Genomic DNA, 26559 nt, shown 5'->3' with positions numbered 1-26559 from the left:
GTCATCTCTCTTCCTGCTGGCTCCCCATTGTCACCATTGTCAACACAGCAGACAGCAATTGAGCATTTGCCAATGGAAAGCACCACTCTGGGATAGGTATTAACCCATTTGTTCCTTGCAGTGACCCTCTGCGGTAGGGACTGATGTCACCCTCATTTTACATGCAGGGGAACTGTGGTACAGAGTTGAATTCGCTCAGATCCACAGGTTGACAGGCAGCTCTGTGGGGATTCTAGCCCGGATATCACCCAGGGTCCAACAACATGACCCAACAAAAAATATTCTGAATTACACATATAAGTGTAATCTTACCACGTGGGAGGAAAGGGCAGAATGGGTCAGAAATAAAAGACCCCAAAAGTGGGTCCATCAGAGTTTCCAATGGAAGTGCTGTGTCTAGGAGCCCGCCAAGTCATCCTGCTGCCTCTGGAGAGAGAGCCTCCACCAGGGAGGGGCTGAGGCAGACCCCAGTACGGCCCGCAGTGCCCTTGGGCTGTTGTCACAGCTGGTACAATCACTACAGCTGATGCTTCAGAGAGCCGGATGCATCACATGAGCTGAATTCAGCTCATTTGAATTCCGGCTCATCCAGTCTAGACACCTTGTATGAAGGGATAGCTTCGAGGCCATGTTTCAGGGACCATGAAGGTACCCAGTATGGACTAGAGAGGTTCAAGGCCCTGGATTCTTGGCTCAGGTCCCACCTCACCAAGGAGAGACCAAGTTCAGAATCAACCTGGGGTCTGCTTCTGGCATTGCCCAGAGTAACCTTTGATCCTCAGTCTCCCCTTCTACAAAATGGGAACCATGATGGTTACCAGAATTAAATAGACAGCGAATGTGAAGCACTTAACACCAGCCCTGGCCCTTGAAAGAGTTCCTTACAAACAGGTGTCCATTTGGCTGTCTGACTACAACAAAACCAGCAGCGTTGCCCTGCGCATGCCTGGTGCTGTCATGCCTCCTGGAGAGAGAGTATTGACAGATGGGGTAAGGGAGGCTTGGAGAGACTGCCCAGGTGTTATGTGAGTAATGCCAGGGCATGCTTCAGATACAGGCCCTGCAGAGCCCAAGCCCTTAAGATGAGCCTAGGGCTTCTCACCTTCAGCATTGTTGGTATTAGGGTCAGATCCTTCTTTGTTCAGGGGCTGTCCTGTGCAGCATAGGATGTTTAGCAGCATCCCTGGCCCCACCCACTGGCAGCCAGTAACACTCCTTCGCCCAGCCATAGAAACAAAAAATGTCCTCAGACATGTTTTGCCAGAGGTCTGCTGGGTGGGGAGGGTTGAGAGCCGCTGCTCTGGGCTGATTGCTTCTTGCCTATTAGAGGAGGGGCCATGGGCCGTTCCAAGACCAGCCCCTCTGCCTGGGCCCAGGCTCGTCCTCGCTTCTGCCTCTTTTTTTTGCTGTTGGGGTGGGAATGGGGGGACGGAGTCTTGCTCTGTTGCCCAGACTGAAGTACAATGATGTGATCTCAGCTCACTGCAACCTCTGTCTCCCGAGTTCCAGCAATTCCCCCGCTTCAGTGTCCTGAGTAGCTGGGATTACAGGCATGTGCCACCATACTCAGCTAATTTTTGTATTTTTAGTAGAGACAGAGTTTCACCGTGTTAGCCAGGCTGGTCTTGAACTTCTGACCTTGTGGTCTACCTACCTTGGCCTCCCAAAGTGCTGGGATTACAGGAATGTGCCACTTTGCGCCAGCCCTCTTAGTTACCTCTTCAGAAAATCTTTCCTCCCTGCTTCACCGTCTGGTGCAAGACCAGAAGCTCCAGGCTGTGCGCTGTGGTCCCTCTGCATTCCAGCTTCCACAGCTGTGGCCAGACCGCCATCTGCTAGAGAGAGAGAGGGCAGCTGACCCCTTGCCTGGCCCCTCCCTCCTCCCACCAGCAGTGGTTGTCTCCAGAAATGTCCTCTAAGCACAGAAGGTTTTAAGGCTGTCTGGCCAAGTCGATCCCCTCCTCATTCATTGGCAGCTACTCCCCTCCTCCTTAGCCCCCAGCTGGCCTATCCCAGTGGAGGAGTGGAGCCACCCACACCAACCAACCCCCAGGACGGTCTCTGGGTTGCCCTTCCATAGCTATAGCTTCCCGATAGGAGGGATGGTTCCCAGACCGAAACGATGGTCGAGCTTCTTATTTTCGTGGCCCAGTAATGAGATGCAGATGAACTGGGAAAGTCGAAAATTTATTTCTGTAACCAGGCACAGGGAGAAGGCCTGGAAATTATCACCAGACCAACTCAAAATTACAGTCTCCAGAGCTTAGATACCTTCTAAGCCGCTTGTCTACATGTAAGTGTGTCTTCATCCAAAGACATAAGTGATTAACTTCTTCCCTCTGTATCTAAGGTCTGAGTCCTAAAGGCCTTCCTTTGGAGCCTCAGTAAATTTACTTAATCTAGATGGGTCCAGGTGCCAGGGGTGATTACCCTTATCTTGTCTCCTGCTAAATCACGGAGGTTTGGGGAGTTCCTTCAGACCCCAATAAAATGTGTTTGTGGAGGCCTGGGGAGTTTCTTCAGACCCCCAGTAAAATGTGTTTCATCCTAAACGGGTCCTGCTAAGCATTCCTCCATTATCTTGTCATGCTTCAAGGCCCAGGAAAAGCCTAAGCAAACTCTTGGTGGGCTTTTGTTACATTCCAGCCTTTGTGTAAGGGCACTGGCCCTTTCAGCCTTTCATATGTAACTTAACCACTCAGTCAGTGCCCAAACAGTGGTGGAAGCCTGCCTTTCAGCCATTAGGGAGACCTGGCCTGCCACAGGGCCTCTGTCATGGGCTAGGCTTTTGCCAAGGCCCCCGAACAAAGCCACTGGCAGAGGGCCCAGCAGTCACTAGGCCAGACCTGCCGAGCAACCACTGCTGCCTTCCTGGAGTCCGTTTCTGACTGCAGGATTCGTTTAACAAACCCATTCATCACGGCCCTTCTGGGAAGTCTGACAGGCTGCAGAATGGAAATCCGAAAAACCTCTCCTTGCTTCCCGCCCGCTCGCTCCTGTCTCCTGCTTCCCCTCCCTCCTCTCCTCTTCCAGATGTGGCCAGACGTCAGCCCTCCTCTGGGACATGGAGACGCTAAATTATTGAAATGCCAGGAAACACCAGCTAATGGAAAGTCCACTTAGCATGAGGGCTTCATTTTCTGTGCCTGTTCACATATTCCCCTTGGGGGTCTTTGAGATGTTTTCATCAGGTCCCGGCCTGGGGAGGCGCCAGATGCCCAAATGCATTTCTTCCTGAAAGGCACCCGTGGGAAGATGTCAAAAGAACTGCCCCCCCAACCCACCCACCCCTCCAGCACTTCCAGTTTCAAGGCCCCTAGGATATTAAAAAATAACAAATGCCAAAGTGGGCTCTCAGAAGAGGCTTTTCTATTTAATCAGTTAATGCTTTTAACACAAAAAAACACAATGTCATTGTACGATGGTGATTGTAAGATAACGGGAGTATTTAATTTTTGAAATACTAATTTGTGGTTCCCTACAGACGGTATAGTCAGGTAATGGGACAGAAGGAATGAACTTCATTTTTCCCTATCAGTGACTTCTCTTTAGCCTCATTCCAGAGAATGGTGAGGAGTCTAAATCCGAGGTGAGTTGTGCTGACCTCAGGGCATATGGCTTCCTGGCAGCCCAGCGGTTGGATTTGACCTTTTGGCCCTTTTCTCTCCTCCCTACAGGCCAGGTAATATTCTGGGCCTCTGCCCAGGGGCCCACCTTCTAGATCACATTCTGGATATTCAGGACTTCAGAGTCCCCCACCCAGATGGCCCCAGCCTAATTAAAAAACCTGCATGGATCTTATCCCTGGGTTTGTCCTCCAAGAGTGGACTATGTCTCTAGTAGGCCCAAGGGAGACTGATTAGAGGGGAATGATTCAGCTTGGATATGCAGCCGAGCTTGGAGGGGAAAGGAGGGTCGGCTCAGGCTGGAAGCCAGCACTGTGTGTATCTGACGGTCTGGTGTGGAATCAGGAGTGTGGGTCTCCATTCATACTCATGGCCCAATTACTCCAAATATGAGGGAGGGCGCTACTGTCTGGCCTGCCCCACCCCAGAGTTTGGTAAGGGAGTACAACCTTTGTTCATCTTTTCATAAAGGTTGTCATTGGAAACTGGTCAAGAAGAAGAATCTCCTGCCACTCTCCCCTGTCAAGGAGGAGCTGATCTATGGTTTTAATGTTTACAACCTGGAAGAGGAATCTCAGGGGCAGGTGTCTTCTCCCTGGATTAAAGTTGTCTAAAAGAGCTCAGAGCCAGCCCTGACTCTCCAGCATCAGCAAGAGCAGAGCTGCCGGAGAGAGTTGGTGTGGGGGTCACTTGCTGGTGTATGAATTTGGATAGCCTCTCCGAGCCTTGGTTTCATTATCTAGAAAACGAGGGTAATAGTAATTAATACCTATTTAATAGGATTCTTATGAAAATTAATCAGTCTGTGTAAAGTTGTCAGGATAATGCTGGGCACATCATCAGCGCTCAATAAATGTCAGCTCTTACTAGCAGCAGCACCCTGGTCATTGCACCAGCTCTGTGCAGACAGACTTCTTTCCCCTTTCAGCTTATCCTGGAGAAAGGCAAACGGGATGTGTCGAGTGTGATGTTCACAAGGCCAGAGAAGAACTTCCTGATATGTCCCAAGGAATGTATCTCATGACTTTTTATTATAGAAAATTTCTTTCCTTTTTTTTTTTTTTTGAGATGGAATCTTACTCTGACACCCAGGCTAAGGTGGCTCACTGCAACCTCTGCCTCCTGGGTTCAAGTGATTCTCCTGCCTCAGCCTCCCGAGTAGCTGGGATTCCAGGTGCCTGCCACCACGCCTGATTAATTTTTGTATTTTTAGTAAAGATGAGGTTACACCATGTTGGTCAGGCTGATCTCAAACTCCTGACCTCAGATGATCCGCCTGCCTTGGCCTCCCAAAGTGCAGGGATTACAGGTATGAACCACTGTGCCTGGCCAGAAAATCTCAAATATCTGTAGATACAGAAGTCAAATAGTATAAATAACACCCATGCACCCATTGCCCTGCTGTAAGAACAAGACTCATGGACAGTCTGGCTTCATCTGTATCCGTATCCTTCCCCAGGGAGTACGTTCTGATCTAGGTCTTCTCCCAACACCAGCAGTTTGAAAAGGTACAAAAGAATCCTATGCAGGAGCCATTTTCCCACTAGGCTGGTGGGTCCCAGATCAAGAGAGCCAGGCATCACTGTCCAGCAAGTCAGGTTGACTCAGGGTGGACGCATTCAGGACAGCAGAAGGTCCTGAGCCTGTCAGAGAGGAGGAGAAACCGCCCAGGTCCCAGAAAACAATTAAAGATGTTCAGTAGCCCATGGAGGTCGGGAGAGGACCTGGGACTGGTAGGGAAGTTGCAGAATGAGAGGCAGATGACCACCATGCCTGCCTGGGGGACCCCTTCCCTGGAGTAGGGGGCTGGCTTGCTAAGTGGACTTTTTCCTTCTAGGGCCAAGGAGAAGTAGCCAGTGAGTGACCTGGTCCAGAGGCTCAGGTCACTTTGGTTCAGATATGTAGTGGAAACAGATGCAGCCCTCAAAGCATCCTCTGCAGCTTCCCCACTCAGGAATCACCTTCTTTGCCCCCGGAAGGAGGCAAAAGTTCAATGTTATCCTTATTTTACAACCTGAAGAAAAAAAGCTCTTGACCAGGTTCACATTTCGACAACAATTACACCAGCACTTGATGCCCCACTGCATTAAGTACTGGAAAGTGCTTCTGGCTTCATAAGCCACCGTTTTTCTGTGATCTCTGGCAATTTGGAGGAAAAATGTTGGAATCATTTTTCATAATGAATGACACAGCATGCCCTTTTTCCTGATGCCAACAGAACTCTGCTTGTCAATCCCATTTCTCAGCTTCTCTTCCTGCAAGAGTTCAGGGGCCACAAGATCTATTTTCCTGGCACATGCACCTTCCTGAAATAATTTCAATCCTCATAACCTTCTTCTTTCCCTCGGCCCTTCTTGATCCATTCCCTTGGAACACTTGTTACATTTGTCCTTCTATCTGCCTGTTGTCATAACTCTCGTGCTCTAGATACTGACTCAGACTCCCTTTCAAAGAACGGGGGACAGTCTAAAGATACGTGGTATGGAGGGGTGGGGAGTTGACCTGCTATGTGAATGCTTGAAAGTCAGGTGTTTGGAACAGACCCCCTGGAGACGTTTTCTCCAAGCAGAAACTGTGAACCACACAGCTCAGCTGGGGTTTTTGTTCAGGCTCCTGCCCAAATCCCAGAATTGTTCAGGACTCGCAGAGGCAGCCTGAATGGCCCAGGCCCCTTCATGGGGTATGAGATGAAGATTTCCATAGAGATATGACCTCTGAGTCTCTTGCACTGGAGTAGCATTTTCAAGGTGACCCTGATGATTATTGTCTACCGGGACCCCTGGTGCTTCTTACCAGCCTGTACTAATCACGCCCATAGATGTGGTTAGCTTCCTAGATCCTGAACAAACCTTCCTGGTCTCCTTCTCCCCAGGTGTGGGCCTTCACGTACACCCAGCAGATCCTCCAGGAGGAGCTGTGCCTGTCGGTCATCACCTTGTTCCCTGGCGCCCCAGTAGTTCTTGCCCTTTGCAAGAATGGAGATGACAGACAGGTAAGTGCTCAGCAGGTCCCTGGGATGTGGCCATCTTCATAATATGACTGCCTGTTTAGGGCTTAGTCTCATGACCAGGAAAAGAGAGGAATTGTTGAAGAGGAAGACTTGGTAAGAGCGGTCAGGGGAGGGAGGGAAAGTGCTGCCTGGGATCCCCTCTGTGATGCTAGCAGCAATGGCACCTCCACTCTCACTGATCAGCCTGCCCCATGAAAGCCTACTGACCTCCACTGACCGTATCATGCCCGCTCGTCTTCTACTGTCCTGTCATTGCTCTGTTCCCCACCTGGGATCCCAGACAAGGATCTCAGGGTTCCAAGGATGAGGAAGACTTGGCCTTTGCCTTCAGGGCCCTGGGCTCTGGCAATGTGTCCCCCAAAGTTCCTAGCATTCTGGATGCATCAAATGCCCAGTTCCTCTAGCAGCAAAGTGTTGTCTCCATCAGTTGCTTGCCAACTGGGTATTGGTGTTAAAGAGAGCAAGATTCGAATGCCTTTTATGGCTCACTGGCTGTGTGACCCATGGCAGACTACTGGACCTCTTTGAGTGTCCATTTCCTCCTCTCCGAATCAGGGTTGAGGATGCCCACTGCACAGGGCAGCTGAGACTGTCTCTATGCAGCAGAGCACTCAGAGCCTGCTCCAGGGTGCTTTCCCTGTGTCCAGTCCCTCCTTTGTCATGCAAGGTCAAGTGTGAGAACCTGCTACCTGAGACCCATCTCTCTGCTCTGGCCCCTTGAGTGCTCACACATTTTCAAGGAGCCCCTGGCTCCTCCTGCCATCACACTCGCTGCTCCCACCACCCCCTGCTCTTCCCCACTTCTTTGCCATCGTGCAGATACTAAGTGTGGATCGTTTCTCAGGTTGCTCCTGTGACTAACTCGCTTCACGTTTTCTGGGCTATTGCTTGGAAAGTTATTGCCTCCTAATGAGTTTTCCTAGTAAACATATTGATTTTGCTTTTAACTTTTTTTAAATCCAATTTAAAAAAAGAAACCAACAACAATACCTGGCAGAGCAATTAGTTGCAGTTTTAGTGCTCCATGAAACCATAAAATCAAGTCTCTGAGTGACCCTAGACATGAGGCATCCACCTTTCTGATGATGCCAGAATTCCCATATTACTGATAGCACCTAGTTCATTCACTCTCCTCTTTGTCTTCCCAGCAATGGACCAAAACTGGTTCCCACATTGAGCATATAGCATCCCACCTCTGCCTAGATACAGATATGTTCGGTGATGGCACCGAGAATGGCAAGGAAATTGTCGTCAACCCATGTGAGTCCTCGCTCATGAGCCAGCACTGGGACATGGTGAGCTCTTGAGGACCCTGCCAGAAGCAGCAAGGGCTACGGGGTGGTGCTTCCCTGGACCAGAACAGACTGGAAACTGGGCAGCAAGCAGCCCGTGACCACCCCGGACATCCTGGACTGGGAGGTAGAGGCAGAGCCCCCCAGGATAGGAGCAACTGTCTCAGGGAGGACAGAGGAAAACATCACAAGCCAATGGGGCTCAGAGACAAATCCCACATGTTCTCAAGGCTGTTATGTTCCAGTCCTTGCCAGTCTTTCCCTGATTGGTATCTGGAGACAGGAACCTAATGGGAAGTGTTTGTTGTTGCTTTTCTTACAAAGAAAGCACTCTCTGGAGGCCAGAGAGAAAAGCCTTCTTTGTCACCAGGCCAGGACTACATTGAGAGATGAAGAATGGAGGTTGTTTTCAAAACAAATAAAGAGAACCTTAGAAGTTGTCTCTGGGCATCTCCTGCTCTTTTCTTCTTATGTTGGCTCAGGGCTAAGCTGAGCTGTTCATGGAACAGGGGCATGGGGTGGGGAGGCATCTGTGGCAGAGTGGACAAAAAAGACAAGGAGATGGGAGACCTGTGCCCTTATCCTGGGCTACCACCAACTGGCTGTGGTATCTTAAAGTGACATGTAGCTCCTTTGGCCCACCATTTCCGGTTATGTCAAAGTGGGAGAGAGAGTGGGATCAGATCAGGGGGTTCTATTGGTGATGCACACCTGCCTCATTCCAGGGAATTGTCTAATTTGGAGGCTCTAGGCTCCTCTGTGGAGATCCTAGTTCAGTAGGTGCAGGGTAGAGTCCAGACATCTCAGCTGATTCTGACACCACTCCTTGGTTAAAAACACTACCCTAGATGGTCTCTATGGCTGCTAGGGCTTTATGGCCTATGGCCTTCAGCATAAAAGTTTCTCACCCTAATAAATCCCGAGTACTGGTGTGCCCTAGGAATGGGTTATGGTAGTTGTCCATTCTTATTGACTAGGGTTTAAGAGAAGAACCAATCCATATTGTTTGAAGCTCCCAAAATATGCCCATACCTTCTCTGCCCAGAAGAGTTTTCTACATGCTGTTTGGTAACTGACTTTGTTACCCACTGCTGTGTAACAAATGACCCCAGAATTTGGCAGCCTGAAGAAACACACATCTATTCCCTCATGGCTTCTGTGGGTCAAGGCTACAGGCATATATTAGTGAGGTCCTCTGCTTCAGGGTGTCTTACAAGGCTACCATGAAGGTGTTGGCCAGGGCCACTGTCATCTCAAGGTTCAGCCAGAGCAGGATCTGTTCCAAGCTCACTCTGTGGTTGTTCGAAGGATCTGGTTCCTCTCAGGCTGTTGGCCAGAGGCTGCCCTCAGTCCCCTGCCATATGGGACTCTCCAGCATCCCCGCTTGCTTCACTCAGGCAAGCAAGCCAGGATGGCAAGTGTGCCACCAAGACAGACGTCACAGTCTTTTATACCCTCCTCTCTGTTATAAGTTACTTACCATTGCTTTTGGCATATTTTATTTTACAGAAGCAAGGCATCAGGTGTAGCCCATACTCAAGAGAAAGAATTAATGTCAGGAGGCAGCGATTGCTGGGAGCCATTTTAGAATCTGCCAACCACAGGAACTATAATATTCTAAGCAGGTATCCATTTCCCCTTCATCCAGAAAGCCCTTCAGTGATGGGAATTAGTTCAAGCTCATCATTATAAAATCCATTACTGCAGACTGCTATAGACTTGGAAAGTAAAGAGTCGAGTGTGTGCAGCCCCAGGAGCTCCTCCGGTGCTGGATCTCTTTGTTTCTGCAATGCCCTTGTGGCCTTCTGTAGTTAGGATGTGGCTTTCTTGTTGAAGCTGTTTCACTCCACACTGGGAAAAGGAAGGGAGGCCATGGTCAACAAAGCCATCTATAGAAGACATTCTGATGGCTCCTAAGCTCTGTGTCCACACAGTTGAAACCAGGCCTGCAGAGAAGAACAAGAACAGGCACGTTCACCAGCAACCTCTCCCCTATGTAGTGAAACAGGTACTGCACTAGAATAAATATAAGAGAGCCTGGGATTGTCCTCATCTGTCCTCTGTCACCCTCAGTGTATGTGCCTGTCTTTGAGCTCCCTGGTGGCAAGAAAGTTACCTCTTCTTTATCCCCACCTCTGGACTGGGCACTTCAGCCCTCAGTGGGTGTTTTCCTAAATGGATGATTGAAAAACTATTCCTTGTCTGAGACAAGTGACATTATTTATGTTTTACTACCCCTGTAAAGTCACAGAATGCAGGTGATGTTGGGTCCTTCTCAAACACCCAGAGGAATGGGAGTAGAGGAATGAAGGCCTCAGCCCTAGAGGGACAAACATGCCTTATCGCAGCCTATTTTGATGTGGCTCAGCCATCCCCCTGACCTCCCTCTGAGAGCCAAAGCCCTTGGGTTGATAATGAAGAGTCACCTTAAAGGGTGTGGAGGGTAATTTGCTAAAGGAGATAGGGTGGCTGTCACGTGATCTGCCGTGCATGTGTCTTAAAGCCTCCTTAGTGAAAAATGGAGATTCAAAACTCTGATGGTGCAAATAGGAATTCCTACAGCTGTGCAGTTATCCAAATGCTCTCTAGCCACTAACCTGAGGGTGATGCAGCTCAAGCAAGAGGAGTTTAGGATTTAAAAGCAAGCAAAGCAGCCATTCTGAGCCTCCACCAATTCACGGCAAAGCTGACAACCACTGGGTGGGATAGTCACATTCTCCAGCCCGAGGGAAGCCTTTGCCTGCACATGTGCAGCACAGAATGAGTGTGGCCAAGCCTTCCCTGGCTGTCTGGAATTTTGGTGAATACTGAATGAGAGCCCTCAGGCAATTCTGAATATTGAGTTTGAATGCCAAAATTTAGTAACCTGGAATAGCACACTTAGTAGGTCATCAGTAGCTGTGAGTGAAGGTGAAAGTTTGTCAAATGATACCAGCCTATGACAACAAAAAAGACCTACGCTCTGAGGATCTTAAGAGCTCACAAGATTTAGACTTCAAACCACGCTTGGAGAGTCATCACCCTAGAGCAGTCTCACCATACTGCCAGGTGAGGAAGCAGCCAGGTGTGGCAGAAGCTCCGTCCCCCAAGGTTGCATCTGGTAGTGGAAGCAGTGTAGACATCTGAGTATTTTATTGGTGTGCTGTGTGTATTAAAGGAAAGGGAATTTATACAAATATATATATGTGTGTGTATATATATATATATACACACACATATAGAATATACATATATATTAAAGGAAAGGGAATTTATACAGACATATATATGTGTATATATATGTGTGTGTATATATATATATATGTATACACACATATAGAATATATATATATATATAAAAGGAAAGGGAATTTATACAGACATATATGTGTATATATATATGTGTGTGTGTATATATATATACACACACACATATAGAATATATATATATATTAAAGGAAAGGGAATTTATACAGACATATATATGTGTGTATATATATATATGTATACACACATATAGAATATATATATTAAAGGAAAGAGTTTATACATACATATGAATATTTTATATATTATATATATATATATATATATATATATATATATATGTTGTGTGTGTGTATGTATGCATGTGAGCATAGCAGGCATGCTTTGCTATTTGGATTAGAAGTCATGATGGTGTTGAGTGAACAGGGAGAAATGGGGGTTTTTAGGTAAATCTGAACTCAGCATGGGTGGTTGAGCCTGGTACCATGCTGGATCTGAGACTCACTCTCTTCAGTGATCTGAGACTTACCCACAGTTTCCTTCTGTGCTTTGTAATTTCTCCCTGTGAACTCATCTTCAGCAGGAGTTTCTTCCTCTAGGTATCCCAGGGGCCCTGCTTGTGGAGGCATGCCTCAGGGAAGATTTACCTTTGCCTCTGCTGGCATCCTACTGGGTTTCATAGACTACAAATGGATTTGTACATTGATGTCTCTGTTGGTGGTTTCCACACTGTGAGTGATGAGAATTTGGACCCCCACTCTATAACTTGGCATAAGCTTGGATTTTGATCTTTTCCAGATTGTCATTTTTCTACCCAAAATTTTACTCCTGCTCCATGCCATCACCACTCACCCAGCTGGTGGATGGGGTTGTCTAGCCTCTCTACAACACAACTATAGAAGGGCCCCATTTCTGGCCTCTGCCACCCATGAGGCTGTGGTTTTCACATCTGTGCCTGCCTGGGTGTTAAAGCCCCAGCCCTGTTGATATGCACCTGGCTTCAGTTCCCCTTCAGCACTCATTCACGACTCTGACTCTGAATTCTCACTTGTTTTTAGAATTTGGAATTTCTCCATTTTTTCTTTCAAATGCAGCTGTGATTTCAAATTGTTTTATTTAATATTTATATATGTGGGGGGAAGGGAGCTCCCTCTGCAAACTCAGACCAAAATCCCTTAGTGCTATAATTAGCTGTCATCACTGTCTTTCCCACTGGTTATGGAACCATATCTTACTGTAGACACTCAATAAATTTCTGTGAATGAGTGAGAGCATAAGCCTGTGATTCTTTAGTACCACTTCCTAATTACCTCCTGGCTACAGTTATCAAATGTTAGGGTTTTGAAAAGACAGCAAAAGCAGAAACAGAGGACCGAGAAGACAAATTTATAACAATAAAAATCTTGTTGTAATACACATAGATTTAGGGATCATGCATATTTTACTTCATCATGACAGAGCTTAATACTGAAAATGCTAACTGGAAAGAACTATCAGTAATGAAAGTCTTTAATATTTCAGTAGAGCCCAAAAAGAGATAATTTGTTCTTATAAACTCTGGGGGATGGTGATGGAAGGGTTGGGGGGAAGCCATGTATTTTATCTACATGAATCTCAGGCAGATTCACTCACATATGGCAACCTGTGTCTTGGCTGTCCTTGAAAGAGAGGTCCACCTTGTACCTATGGTCTACCGTAGTTTACCCATAGGAGAGTTAATTGCCCTTGCTTTCCCTGACTCCACACACTGAGCCACCATCCTGCCCTAACTCATTCATTCTCTTAGCACCCAGGACAACGTCTGGCACAAAGAGGTATGGTGAAGGTTTGTGGGTTATATCAACAGTCTGGCAGCTGTGCAGACGTGGTCTCTGAGATGCCCCACATGGCAGATGGGCACTTCTTCTCCCGCACCATCCAGAGCCAACCGCCCAAGCTCCCTCGTGGTCTGTGGACTCTGGCAGCCCAACTCAGATTAGCAGACTCCAAAGCTCTAAGCACTTTTCCATTTGCCATGGAGCTGACTAATTTAATGAAGCCATCACAGTGCAAACCTCAGGGCTTATTGGAAAAGGACTTGAGCACGACATTATTTCACAGCAGTAGATTGCATCATTTTCATTTCACAGCTTTCCAATGGGAAATAATAAAACAAAATTACAAACATAATGAAGAGAGAAGGAGAAAAAAAAAACCTTGGGTGAGAGACACATCCTCTGTGCTGTGACAGGGCTAGTTACCTTATTCATTTGAGCCAGTAAATATTACCTGGCCTCACTCTGCAGCCTCACTCTGGAAGGACAGCCCAGAATGCTTGCACCTGCTGCTGAAGATAACAAGCTGCAATAATTCACTGTCCAGATGCAGCAAGGAGTAGTGAGTGCCCCTGGGAATGGCCAGCTGGATGGCCCTCTGAGAAATTTCAGCCTCCAAAAGTGATTCTTTGCTGGGCCAGCCACAGTGCTGGGGTGAAGGGCTGCCATCGGTGAGGGGGCAGTGGGTCCTTTGCTCTGGAAGACAAAGCAGCTTCAACAGTGGAGCTTCACCGCTTCCTGAGATGAAGGAAAGAAAATGGGTTCCTGCCTTCATCCACCCTGCAGGGTGCTTTTGGTGTGACCGTGGGTGACCTGACAGCCAGAGGCTAAATAGGAGTCAACAGAGAGATGAAGCTCTTTCCAAAAGCTGTTCTCATTAATAGCACTGAGATCAGCAGATGGAGGGTGGCAACAGACAGCCAGGCCTTCTATTTTATTCTGCACACCTGCCTTGCAGCTCAAGAGACACCCTATGCCTGTCCCCACAGCAAGAAGATGGTGCCCCTCCATTCCACCCAGGCCCCAGATTCCTTTCCTTTCACTGAAAATAGCTTTCTCCTCCAATAGTGGAAGAGTTTGAGGACATTTGGAATGAGCTCCCTCTTCTTTGCCTCCAGAATCTCCTCCAAGGCTGCTGCTCACCTCAATTTCCCCTCTCTTCTTGATCCCTCTTTTTGCCTCCCCTCTGCCAACCCCTCCCTAGCAACTGAGTGGCAGACATATCTCTCCTACCCGAACTTAAAGCAAAAATCTTTCCTGTGAGGCTGAGCTTCTCTTTCACTTTGATCGACATGCCCCACTAAAGCATAAAGGCTAGTCCTATGAGCTCTGGTGGTAGGTAACACAGGTTCAGACCCTGGTTCCTCTAGTTCTCAGCTCTGTGACTAAGAGCAAGTTACTTAACCCATCTGAACTCAATTCTTCTCCCCTGTCAAGAAGCTAATAATCATACCTGCCTCATAATTTTACTGTGAGATTGATTGAAATGATTCATGTAAGGTTCTCAGCACAGAGCCAGGCACATATATATGTCCTCAGAAATGTTTGTCATCCTGTAGTTCATCATGAGGATTAAACTTCAGGTCCCAGAGCAGAGGGGAGGGCCTGTGAGTGTCAAGGGATGACCCTTTGTCTGAGTCTGTGCAAGCTGCTATAACATGTCACTCCCTGAGTGGCTTAAACAAAGAAGCATTTATTTCTTATAGTTCTGGAGGTTGGGGAGTCCAAGATCATGGTGCCAACACATTGGTATCTGATGAGGACTCACTTTCTTCCTGTGTCCTGACTTGGCAAAATGAGGATGAGAGAGTTCGCTCTCCAGGGGTCCCTTTTATAAGGGCACTAATCCCACTCACAGAGGTCCCACCCACTGCACTCCTTAACACCCTCACCTTTGGGGTAAGGATTTCAACATATGAATTTGGGAAGACAAAACCTTCAGTTTATTGTACTCTTCAATCCTCAGAGGTCCATTAGAGGACAGGCTGAGACTTCCCTGTGGAGTTGCCTGGGGAATGTAATCCTGGAGAAGACTCAGATACCCTGCAAGCACAACTCATGGGTCCCAAACTGGGGATGAGATCAGGAGGGAAAGTAAACAGAAAAGGGCAGTGAGGATCAGCTCCCTGAATGGTGCCCCCACTGGTTTGTGCCCTTTGGTTGCATGCAGTTCTTAGGTGATCTCAGCCCTCTGTTCCTTTCCCAGCTGTCCACAGGTCGTTCCCTCCTCTGCTGGGCCCCGTGGAGAAGCCACGCCATGTGCAGTGTCTGTGTGCTGTGGAAGAAAAGGGCAGGAGACACCACAAAAAGGACCTGGAGGCGGGGCCCAGCACACCCAGAAGCTCCCTTCTCCTCATGAGGAGGCCATGCCTCTCGCCAACATGTAGGGAATAGCGCCAGCTCCAGCTCTGCTTCTTACCCTTAGTTAGATACTTCTGGTCTGACCCACAGGTTCAGCTCTCACGCCTGAATTCTGCCTCCCTTCAGCCTGGCACCTGCATGATTTTCAGTTTGGGAGCTACTCCAGATGTGTCAGGTCCAGCCTGTGCTTCTACTGCCTACCCAGGAGGCATCCGCTCTGGGTGTGGGGTCTCTCCATCTCGCCAAACTGGGGCCACTGGAGCTTTGGGTCCTTTACCTCCTGTCCCCTTGCTCTGGACACCTGGTCCAGATACGTCCTAGGTGGTAAGAACAACGTCAGCACAAGCAAAGAAACAAGAAAGGACAGGCCTTTCTCAGGGAATGTGGAGCAAGTCAACCAGCCTTGGTGTAGGACACATGGAAAAAAGTGGGAGGCAGGTAAGGCTGGGAAGGGGACCTTGAATGCCAGGCAGAGGATTCTGCACTTAAACAAGTAAAGCAGCTGTGAGCCACTGAAGGCTTTGGAGCAAGGGAGTAGCATTGTAAGAAGGATGTAAGAAGAGGAAGATTGTCCCAGTTGCATGGAGGAAGGTGTTTTGCAGGTGAGATTCTGTGAAGGCAGGGCCTGTTAAAGACTCTAGAGGTGTGAGACCTGGACTATGTTACTGACAGTCAGAGCAAAATATAGACAGTGGCTATTTTCCCGTTGTGGGGGTGGATGTGGGAGACAGAGGAGAAGAGGGAGGAGGGAAGATGGAGCAAGGTAAGAAGATGGCCTTCGTGCCAAGTAGATCCTGCTGGGCTTACTGGGTAAACGCCTTCACAGCCCCCATATTTAATTGATCTATTTCAGCATCCAATAACCAGGCTTAATTTCTTAATTGCAAAACAGACACACACAAGAGAAATACTAGTAGCATAGCAACCACTTATACAGTGCTTGCTTGGTGCCTAGCATTGTTCTTAGTTTTAAGGAATTTACCTTAGTCAATGCACATAAAAATAGTAGCCATATAGTAACAGCTACTCTTATTATCTCCATCTTAGAAGTGAGTAACTTGTCCAAAGTCACACAACTTGCAGTAGAAGTGACATTCAAGTCCAAGAAGTCCACGCTTCAGTTCTTGAGTTTTGGTTCTGCTGCCTCTCACACTGAAGAGAAAATCGCAACTCATCAGAAAGAAAATGCTGTAAGTAGAGTTGAAGTACCTTGTGGAAAACTCCCTCGTGAGCTGATTTTTAAAATTGAGTAGTTCTATGTCACTCACAAATGGTTAGCCCCACTGACTCAGACTTACTCATTCACGGGTCATTTGTTAGGTAGGGAAGGGAGAGGGGACATAGCATTTAGTGAGCTGCTATTACGTGCTGATGCTGTTTATGTGTTTGACGTTCACTCTTATTTACTGCAAGCAATATTCCAGACAGATATTATCACAGTTTTATAGATGAGGAACTGGAGCCTCAGAGAAGTTAAATAACTGGTCCAGTTTGCCCAGGTGATAGACATGGTAGAGCGAGAGCCTCTTCTCAGTGGCTATGTCTCCCAATTGACATGGCATCAGCTCCCCAAATGCATATGTAAATCACTGAACAATAAATATTTACTAGGCACCTGCTATATAACAGGCACTATGAAAGAAACTGGCCACCAGTCCTTGCCTTCAAGGACAGCAAGCACAGGAGAGGAGGTCCTATTTGAGAGTGAGAGGAGGGAAAGAGAAAATGGGAGGGAGGATGTGCTTGGTGGGAATCACTGCTATCACAGAGGTTGCTTGTGTCCGAGGGGCACAGAGGAGAGAAAGGAGAAGCTTTGCAGAGAATCGGAGGGCTGAGCTGTGAAGTTGACAGGACAAGAGGAAGAAAGGGCAGAATTCTAGACACAGGAGCCCACATTTGCTTTGAGTACCTGATTTAATCCTCACTGTAATATCTTGAGGTATTATCTTCATGAACTTTACAATAGTTGTTTTGAGATTGGAGAAGAACACTGGACTGAAGGAAGGAGAAACTCTCTTCAAGGAGTTGCTTTCTGAGCCCCCAGCAAGAGGGCTGTGGGAGGCAGGTGTTCCCTTTGTGTCCCCATAGCACCCTTGTGTCCTCCGGGAACACTCTGTGTCTCCATATCCTTCTGTGTTCCTAGGTGACTCTCTGCACAGCCTATCTTAACACTCACTCCATTACCTGCATGTCCTCTGTCCATGCATCGGTCTCCCCACCCCCACTGTGTGTAAACTCCTCAGAGGATGGGACCCACACTGACTCTGGTAGGGTCTGGCTCTCAAGGATGCTTATCAAACTGAACCTGAATAGACCCAGCCAGGTCTTCCAGATGCAGCTGCCCCTTCATCCATCTGCTTCCATGTCTAATCAAACAGGTCAGGATCATTTCTCCGTCCAGAATAGGTCCTTGCAACTTGGATAGCACAAAGAGACTGTAGTTCATTCTAACTACCAAGAACTGTCTATGTGGGGTCATGAAGCTGATGAAAAACTCTCAGACCCAGCCTCTGACAATGGACAATCAGGTGCTTCTGTGCTCCGGCTCTGGGGAACTGTTAGTACAAACCCAGCAGGAGCTTCAGGATGTTCTGAAGCTGCCTGGAGAGAGCAGGATCAGAGAGGACTCCCCCACTGTCCCCAGGGTTCCCAGGCTCCCTGAGAGGACTGGCCATCTAAAAATGGGGGATTGTAAGCTAAGAGTCCAGAGGGATGACCACTCACTACCCTCCCCAGCTACAGCTGACTTCTAGACATACAGACCCAGCCAGCTTCAGGGTAACAGCCAACTACAGGTGGCCACAGGTAGACATGTTCCAACCACCGGAAGTAGTTCAGCTTCCAGAGCCAGAAGCTACAATGTCAGGAGCATGACCTGAAGATTTCATCCCTTCAACTGCTGGGAATGCTCCATTATAAAACCAGCCATTCCTGTAAAAACAAGTGCAATGATCTCTGTCTCTTCTCTACTGAGTCTTTCTAACTGCAATAGCCCAACTTGTATTCCTTGAATTCTGTATTTCTATGGCAGAATGAAAGGGAAGTCTAGACTACTGAGCATGAATAGAACTTTGAAAAGAGGATCTCTAGTCCAACTCCAGCTTTGTGCAGCCCTGGGCCCAAATTATAGCAACTACTTGCCTCCATTTTTAAAACATCTTTAGAAGTCATTCCTAATTTACTCAAATCAAATCAGTAATTACTGAACACTTGCTCAGTGCAAGTAACCAGGTCTACTGAGGCTACAGTGAGCTAAGATCCTCCAGCCCTGCCTGTAACTGATGTGAGAGGAAGGTGGTGTTATCCTGATCCACAGGGCAAGAAATAGCACTCAGAGAAGTGCAATAACTTATCCAAGGACACACAACAAGTAAGGGGGCAGGCAGAGCTGGAATACACTTAGCTATAGGGCCCCTGTTCTCTTTCCTTTTCTTCTAGAAAGTTTCACTTTTAGAAAAATCTAACTTAAAAAACCATGAGAATAATGTTATATGTCAAGCAACTGAAAAGCTCAAAATGTAACATATTTTTCAAATTGTCTTTTCCAATCATGACAAGAAAAGCTGATGTTGTGAGATGACAATAACTTGGCCAGTTTGACTGAATAAAAGGACATCCAGCCCACTAAAGGGCCATATCAGGAAGCTTTGTCACTTTAAAAAGCTCGTTTCTACTTTTTTATCAAGGTAATAGTTGTTGAAGTGATGCTTACATATAGAAATCCCCTAGTCCACACACACTCCCTTTCCCCAGAGACAGTCATCCTTCACACTTCTAGGTCTTGCCCCTGGCATTTACTTCTACAATTTAAAAATTATTCTGCTATTTCTCGAAATAGGAGTTTTAGACATTATCTATTGACTTCATGCCATGGTATATAAGGACTTAGTTTTTCCACACCACTGCTTGCATTTTTCTCCTTTTATCTCTGTGACATGTTTATAAAATAATTTTTGGCAAAACCAATAATCAGCATTTATGTACTAAGCCAAATAGTGAATTACAATAAACCTCTTTTCTTGTACAATCTTTTGTTTTTCCTGGAATTAATAATGGCCTCAATATTTTTTCACTTCCCTAGTTTTCTATCTTTGATGCGTTTCTCCAAATTTTCCAACATGCCAGAATAACACTTTCCATAATCTCAAGTGAATCATCATTTCCCTTTTTTTCTTTTCCTTAAGAGCCTTCACTCAGGAGGCTCTATGATCAAATGTTCCAGTGTTATTAGTTGCTTTCTATGTGTGCTGCATAGCAAACATCCTAGGGATTTCCTTCTTTTAGCTCTAATTCTGGTTCCCCTCTTTCCTGAATCATAAAACCATGTATCTTCCTATTTCATAACTTACTTCTTTTTTTGTTTCTTTGATTTTGTTTGCTATACAACATTCTCATGTACATTCTAAGAATGGATACATCAGAGGTCAATTTTTTGAATTTGATTTGTAAAGGTATAAAATTTGAATTTGAAAAATGTCCTTATTCTACTTCACATTTGTTTTCTACTTTGATTGCATATTAAATTCCAAGATGAAAATCATTTTTCTTCTGAAGCCTGAGGCATTGTTGTCAAGTTCTATGAAGAGTCCTGAGATTTCACCCTATTTATAAGCTAACAAGTTAGCCTACCACAGTTTCACGGACGCTGACAGAAAACACAAGACTCCTGGGTCAGAGATAAAGGCAGTTTATTACTCACAGCAGTGGGAGAAGTCAGGATATCAGCATTGTTTGTTCTGATTCCCTTAACCCTGATTCTCACAGAGTTTGCAAAGAGGTTTGCAAATTTTGCAAATGATGCCATACACACACAATGGATAGCATTACAAGAAAGGAATCCTGAGCTTAGGGAACCCAAATCTTTATAATGGGCATGCTTACGTTTCGCTCCTGAGGGAAACGTTGTTTTCACATTCCAAGGCTGTTCACTATACCAACAAACTGGAAAAGACAGTCCAGACAAAGAGCAGTCAGTGCCACTCTCCTGAGACACTGAAAAATTCACAAGACAGAATAAATTGCTAAAAATGGTTTTATTGTTCTCTGGTTTCCACTACTGCCCCCAAGCAGTCTGATATCAATGTAATCATTTTCTTTAGTTTGTTATTGTTTTCCCTCCTCCCTGGAAGCTTTTAAACCATCTCCTTATACCTGGTTGTCTGATCTTTCCAAATTTCAATCTGGAAACTCTATATCCTATATTTTTGGAGTTTTATTCTTATACGATTTATTTGTTCTATGTTAGATGGCTTCTTTCCCTTCATACACCTTTATGGAATTCTCTAATTTTCTTTGGATTTGTTTCTTTGCTTTGTTCTCTGTCTTTCAGCTTGGAAGATTTTCTCAAATTTCTAATCATCTATGGCTGTAAGTGTATTTCTAAAAACAAGGCACTAAAACAGCTGCAAATGCTGGTTCCTTAGGCAGCACATACCATCTGGTGAGCTGAACCATAGGGTGATTAAAGGTTATCTGGCCTTTTCATTGGTGGGATCACAACAGTCAATATTCGTAGGTGTTCACTCTTGGATTCTCCAGTTTCTCTAGAGAACAATCTAATCGTTTCCTGCCTGAGAGATTTATGCCAGGCTTGACTTTCTGGATATAAGGTGGAGGAATAGAGCAAGGTTACCACATTGCAGAAACCACATTTTTATGGAAAAAAAAAAACAACAAATAAATGCTTTTGATAAACCAAAGCCTCTTGGCACTGGTGTCCTCACTGTGGTCTCCCCTCATTCTCTTAGGGAGAGCCTCAGACTTTCCTCATAATGCAGGAGGAAGTCACTTAAAAATAGACTGAATCAACAGGGGGCATGAATCTAAACCTTACCCATCCGCACTAACTGCTTTGTCAGGCAGACACTGCTATTCTTTGTGGGAGTCTGTCTAAGGGGGCAGCACTGATGCAGGACAGCCGGAAGAGAGAACTAGGGTTCATGGCTGCATTTTCGCATGAAGCTTTCTTTGGAAAATGCTGCTTCCCTTTTTCTTTTTGTGTAAGCTGACCTTGGCTTCTTGAGCCTCAAGGTGTCATTTGCTCTTCTTTTTAATTTTTTTCTTCACCAAGTGTTTGTTTTATCACATTCAATTTCTGAGCATCTGTTTTATGTGCCTTGAAGACCTCCCACCTGTTAGTAAACCTTTATGAAGTCTCTAATTAAGTTTCAAGGCCACTGCTATGACGAAGCCTTCTTCAGTCATCACCTGGTGAGCACAGGCACTCACACAACAGGAAAGCCCATAATCTCTTCCAACAGCGCATCTGAATCTCAGAATCTCAGTGGCTGGAGCCTGGGAATCTATATTTTGAGAAAAATCTTCTAGGTGGTTCTGGTGACCTACTAATTGGAAGGGATCTATGTGCCCTTTCCTCCCATGTCTCATGCCTGAATTTGGGGTTCTAATATCATAGGCCACATGTCCCTGGTGCCAACTACCTTCCCATTTGAACCTGGGCTGATCCACTGCCCTGCCTAGACAGAGCCTAAATACCAGACTTGGATTTTGCATGATCCCTCAGCTATGGTCCTCCCAGCATGACTCTCCTCTGTCCTCTCACTGGCCTCCTGATCTCAGGCTGCCTTTGTGGATGTGCCTGTCCTTGCCAGGCCTCATGTCCTGACCCCTCGCCCACCACCCCCTGCCAACCACCCGCACACACTCAAGTCCTAATATCTTTTCCCACTCTGACTGGACCATACTAATGCCTCCTGTGCATCCTGATGCCTCCAGGTCCAGTGAATAGAAAGGATGCTATTGGTAGGTACGTTTGCTCTGAGAGATGCAGGCAAGAAACACTGAAGAGGAAGTGATAGCTTCAGACTGGCATCTCAGGGAGGTTTCACACTGAAATAGGATTTCAGCCAGAGTTTTAGTGGAAGAACATTTTTGCATAGTCATAGAAGGAAAAGCCAAATCTAGAAAATACTTCATATATGCCTCCTGCTATTACAATACAAGTACTACTATTTACTATTTCTACTAATAATCATGTATCTCATCACTGAATCTCTACTACAGGATAAGCACAGCATATATATTCACTTACATATATTATTTGAGACTTTTTAACAACCCTACAAGGGAGGCATCATTATGCCCATTTTAGAGATATAGAAAATGAGGTATGAAGAAGAATGGTTTTCTCAAGACCTCAAGATTACTAAGTGCTAAAAGTAAGAATAGCAGTTCAATCTCCTGACTGATTTCTTTGCGTTTCTCAGTATGTCGCACTGCTTCCCTGAAATTGAAGAATGCAGCTCTCTCCTCTGGGAGCAACAATCTTCTGTCTTCCCAGGGAGAAATCTGCAAATAAAACTCAAATCATCCTGTGAGTCCCTGCCCTCAGCATGTAGACCACCAGGCTCCTCAGTCACTGGTGACCATTACTGTTGTGGTAAACCGTGATATTGATGTTTCGGTGACCAGGAGAGTTGTCTGAAATGCAGAGTGGCATCGGGAGACCATGGGTTCACTTCCTTCTACATCCCTCTTTTTCATTCCCCAAAGCTTTCTGAGACATTTACTCTAAGACTAAAAATACTCATGGTTCAATGCAGCCCCAGATCCAAATTGTTTTGTGAAACTTGTTAGGTGCTTTTTGAGTTAGGTAAGCAAGAAAATATTTGACTTTTGTTCTAATGAAAGCCATTTTTAACATTTAAAATATAGAAAACAGCCATACTCCTGCCCTTCAGACTCCAGTATTTCCCAGCATGCTGTGGTACAAAGGCCTTTAAGTACACAATACATGAAAATCTAGGTTTACAGAAAAGCTAAGTTAGAGGAGATTATTTGTTCTGTGCAGGATGCCTTTGTACAGGAATTCCAGTAATTCAAAAACCTGAGTCCCAGGTCAAGCCCTACCACTTGCTAGCATAACCTCTCTGGACCTCAGTGTACACTCTGCAAAATGGAAAGACGTAGGATGAAGCTGCTTCTCCTGTCCCACAAGGTTGTCATGAGAATCTGATGAGATATGAATTGTAAGCAGTGGGGTGCTACACAAAGGTAAAGCATCTTTAATGAGAAGTGGAGGGCCAGGGTAAGGGGAGCAGTCCCTGTTCAGGGCAGTACCCCTGGGTTGTTAGGGGGCTGGCCTCGTACCTAATCAAGCTTGTGAACAGTCTAACCTGGGTCCCTGCAGCAGTGAGAGTAGGAGCTGTTCCAAGTTCCACTATGCTGCACAGTGTACCCTGCAGCCCTGCTATTCAGTTAAACACCGCAGCTCCTGAGTACATTTTAATTTCTGATCATTAGTTACAAGATTTTCTTGTTAATTTGAATTCAGCAGATTTTGCTGAGACAGCTCTATTTTTCTCCCCCTTTATTTTGGTCGTGCTGCACAGAGTCTATCTAGACAGACAATAAATCCAGGTGGCTAACCTCCCTCCCAAGAATGAATCATCTGCAACTCAGAAAAGGACTCAGCCGCAGGGGTGGTAACAGGGAGGAGTCCTACTCCTAGGCTTCTTTACAGGCAACTTGGGGGGATCTTTGTGATTCTGGCCCCAGGACACAATCCTGTAAGTAATCACATTGGAAGATAATAAGATTCACCCAGAACTCAACAGCAGGCAAATTGAGAGGTGGGGGCGAAGTGGGGAGACAAGGCAACTCACGACAATTCAACAAAATTAAGGTTCCTGCTTTCTGTCTCTTGTATTAGATCACAGGTGTCATGTGACTGAATTTGCTGCAGATTTATCTAACCTAGGAGACATCACCAGAATTTTGCAACGAGCAAGACTAGTTTGGAACCCTGCATCCTCCTCTCTCCTTTCCTCATGCCTAGTTGCCTGCAGATGGCCATTGGCAGGAACGGGTTTATTCTCCTTTCAGGTAGGCAACTTCCATTCCCATCCACTGCCTCCCAACCCTGCATCTAGGTAAACAATGAGCTCATCCATGCTAAACTGTTGTTCCAGTTGTAATACCTTTCCCAGCAAGCAGTGGTACATGTAGACGTTATTAATAAGAGCTAACACTTCATCCAGCATTTGCCACATGCTGGTCACTCTTCTTAACCCTTGTTTAATATTAACTTATCTTCTCTACCACGTCAGCCCTATGAAGTAGGGGTAATCATTACAGTATCCCCATTTTACAGATGAGGAAACTGAGGCACAAAACATTACATCATTCTCTGCAGTCACTCATGTAGTAGGTGGCAGAGCTGGTATTGGGTCCCAGTTGCAGAGCCTATGCCCTCAGTCCACTACATTTTATTGATGCAATCTGGTTTTGTCACAAGATACTGCTGGAGTATACAAGCTAGTTCAGTCTTAGGGGAGGCAGAGGGCTCAGCTCAGACCTATGACAGGAATGCTCTGGAATGGAAGGAATAGACCTAGCAGGCTGACTGAGAGGAAGCCCCATCTAGTGGATTCCAATCCAATTAAGTAGCAGACCATGCAAGCAATTCATATCATAGAGGCTGACAAAGGGTAAAAGGGTATCCCAGACCAAAAGGTCATACAGGGAAAGAAACAGCAGTACAGGCATTGAGGACAAGTGCCAGCAGACTACAGGTCCCAGGTTGTACCCCCAGCTGAGGTGGGTGTGGGAGCAGAAGTCATGATTAAGTTAGGAAACCCTACTTCACACCATTAACACAAATTAGCTCAAAAGGAATCAACGACCTAAGTGTAAAAGCCAAAACCAAAAACTCTTAGAAGAAAACATAGGAGTAAATCTTCATGACCTCAGATTTTGCAATGCTTTCTTAGGTATCACATCAAAAGCATGAGCAACAAGAGAAAAAAATAGATAAATTGGACTTCATCAAATATAAAACTTTTGTGCATCAAAAGACATTATCAAGAAAGTGAAAATATAATCCACAGATATTGCAAATCATATATCTGATAAGAATTTAGTATCCAGAATATATAAAGAACTCTTACAACTCAACAACAAAAAGACAACACAATAGGTAGAATTAAATAGATGCTTCTCCAAAGAAGACATACAAATGGCCAACAAGCACATGGGAAGATGCTCAGCATTATTAATTACTAGAAAAATGCAAGTCAAACTACCATGAGATACCATCACTAAGATGGCTATAATATGAAAAATTAATTTTTAAAAAAGAAAAGATTATTAGCAAGGATGTATACATTGCTGGTAGGAGTGTAAAATGTCAGCTGCTGTGAAAAACAGTTTGGTAGTTTCTCAAAAAATTAAACATACAGTTATAATTTGACCCAGCAATTTCACCCTGGATATATCCCCCCAAAACTGAAAAGAGCTACTTAAATACATTCAATTCACACACATTCATAGAATCACTATTCACAGTAGCCAAAAGTGGAAACAATTCCAATGGATGTCCATCAATGGATGAATGGATAAACAAATTGTAGTATACATATAAAATGAAATGTTATTCAGACATAAAAAAGAAGAAAAGAGAATTCATGAGCTATACACTTAATAAGCTGTGTACTTTCTAGGTATATAATATACTTTACAATACAAAGTTTTCATATAATAAATTTAAAATGGATCATAAAAAAAGTAGTAAAGTACTGATACAGGCTACAATATGGATGAACCTCAAAAACATTTTGCGAAGGTCTCATATTGTGTGATTCCATTTCTATGAAATACGCAAAACAGGAAAATCCATGAAGACAGAAAGCAAACTGGTGGTTGCCAGGGGCTGGGGAAATGGAAAGTAAATGCTTAATGGTACAAGGTTTTCTTTGGGACAAGATCAAGATGGTGGTTGTACAAGATTATGAAGGTGCTAAAGCCCATTAAATTGTTCACCTTAAAATGGTTAGGCTAATTTTTTGTTTCGTGAATTTCACCTCTAAAAAGAAAAATAAGAGAGTAATTGAGGACTTTAGAACAACCACGGCTTCAGGCAGGGACCAAGACAGCTCCCAGTTACTTAAATGGAGGTATAAGGAAAGCAAGGGGCAAATTTTTGGTATCTGGTGGTAGCTCAGTTATTTGGTACAAGGGGGACCTCATGCTAAGTCTCACCCTAAGGGCCAGTGCTCCTGGAGCAGGTTTAGCCCTGGAAGACAGGCAGGGTCAGAGCCAGCAGGGAAAATGATCAGCGTCCAGCCAGGCAGAGAGGAACCCGAGATCCGCTTTTCAGGTGGGAAGTTAGCAGCTGCTCCACCTGGGCAGCCAGGAGAGGCAAAAGCCAGTGACCACAGGACACAGCGCGGCTTCCTGGAATTCAGGCATTT

General features: G+C 45.6%; 2 protein-coding genes across 8 annotated transcripts in view; both read left to right on the top strand.

Moving 5' to 3' along the window:
• Nucleotides 1-15386, top strand: part of GALNT14 (polypeptide N-acetylgalactosaminyltransferase 14) — a 234086-nt gene extending 218700 nt beyond the window's left edge. The window contains exons 14-16 of one of the 2 annotated variants that reach the window (XM_074395691.1): nt 6499-6618; nt 9438-9553; nt 15195-15386. In XM_074395691.1, the coding sequence (XP_074251792.1) occupies nt 6499-6618; nt 9438-9553; nt 15195-15375 (417 nt within the window). In that variant the 3' untranslated portion in view covers nt 15376-15386. Of the gene's footprint in view, nt 1-6498; nt 6619-7784; nt 9554-15194 lie in introns of those variants that run through there. The other variant, XM_003943981.4, reaches the window with a different exon arrangement.
• A 1068-nt stretch (nt 15387-16454) lies between these two features.
• Nucleotides 16455-26559, top strand: part of CAPN13 (calpain 13) — a 175878-nt gene continuing 165773 nt past the window's right edge. For all 6 annotated transcript variants that reach the window (XM_074395684.1, XM_074395679.1, XM_074395681.1 and 3 more), the window contains exons 1-2: nt 16455-16539; nt 24021-24193. The gene's annotated coding sequence lies outside the window, so the exon portion shown is untranslated. The remainder of the gene's footprint in view (nt 16540-24020; nt 24194-26559) is intronic.

The sequence above is a fragment of the Saimiri boliviensis genome, chromosome 1 (assembly GCF_048565385.1).
Source record: "Saimiri boliviensis isolate mSaiBol1 chromosome 1, mSaiBol1.pri, whole genome shotgun sequence".
Lineage (NCBI taxonomy): Eukaryota > Metazoa > Chordata > Mammalia > Primates > Cebidae > Saimiri > Saimiri boliviensis.
The sequence above is the reverse complement of the archived record's forward strand: the minus strand, read 5'-3'. Positions and strand labels throughout refer to the sequence as shown.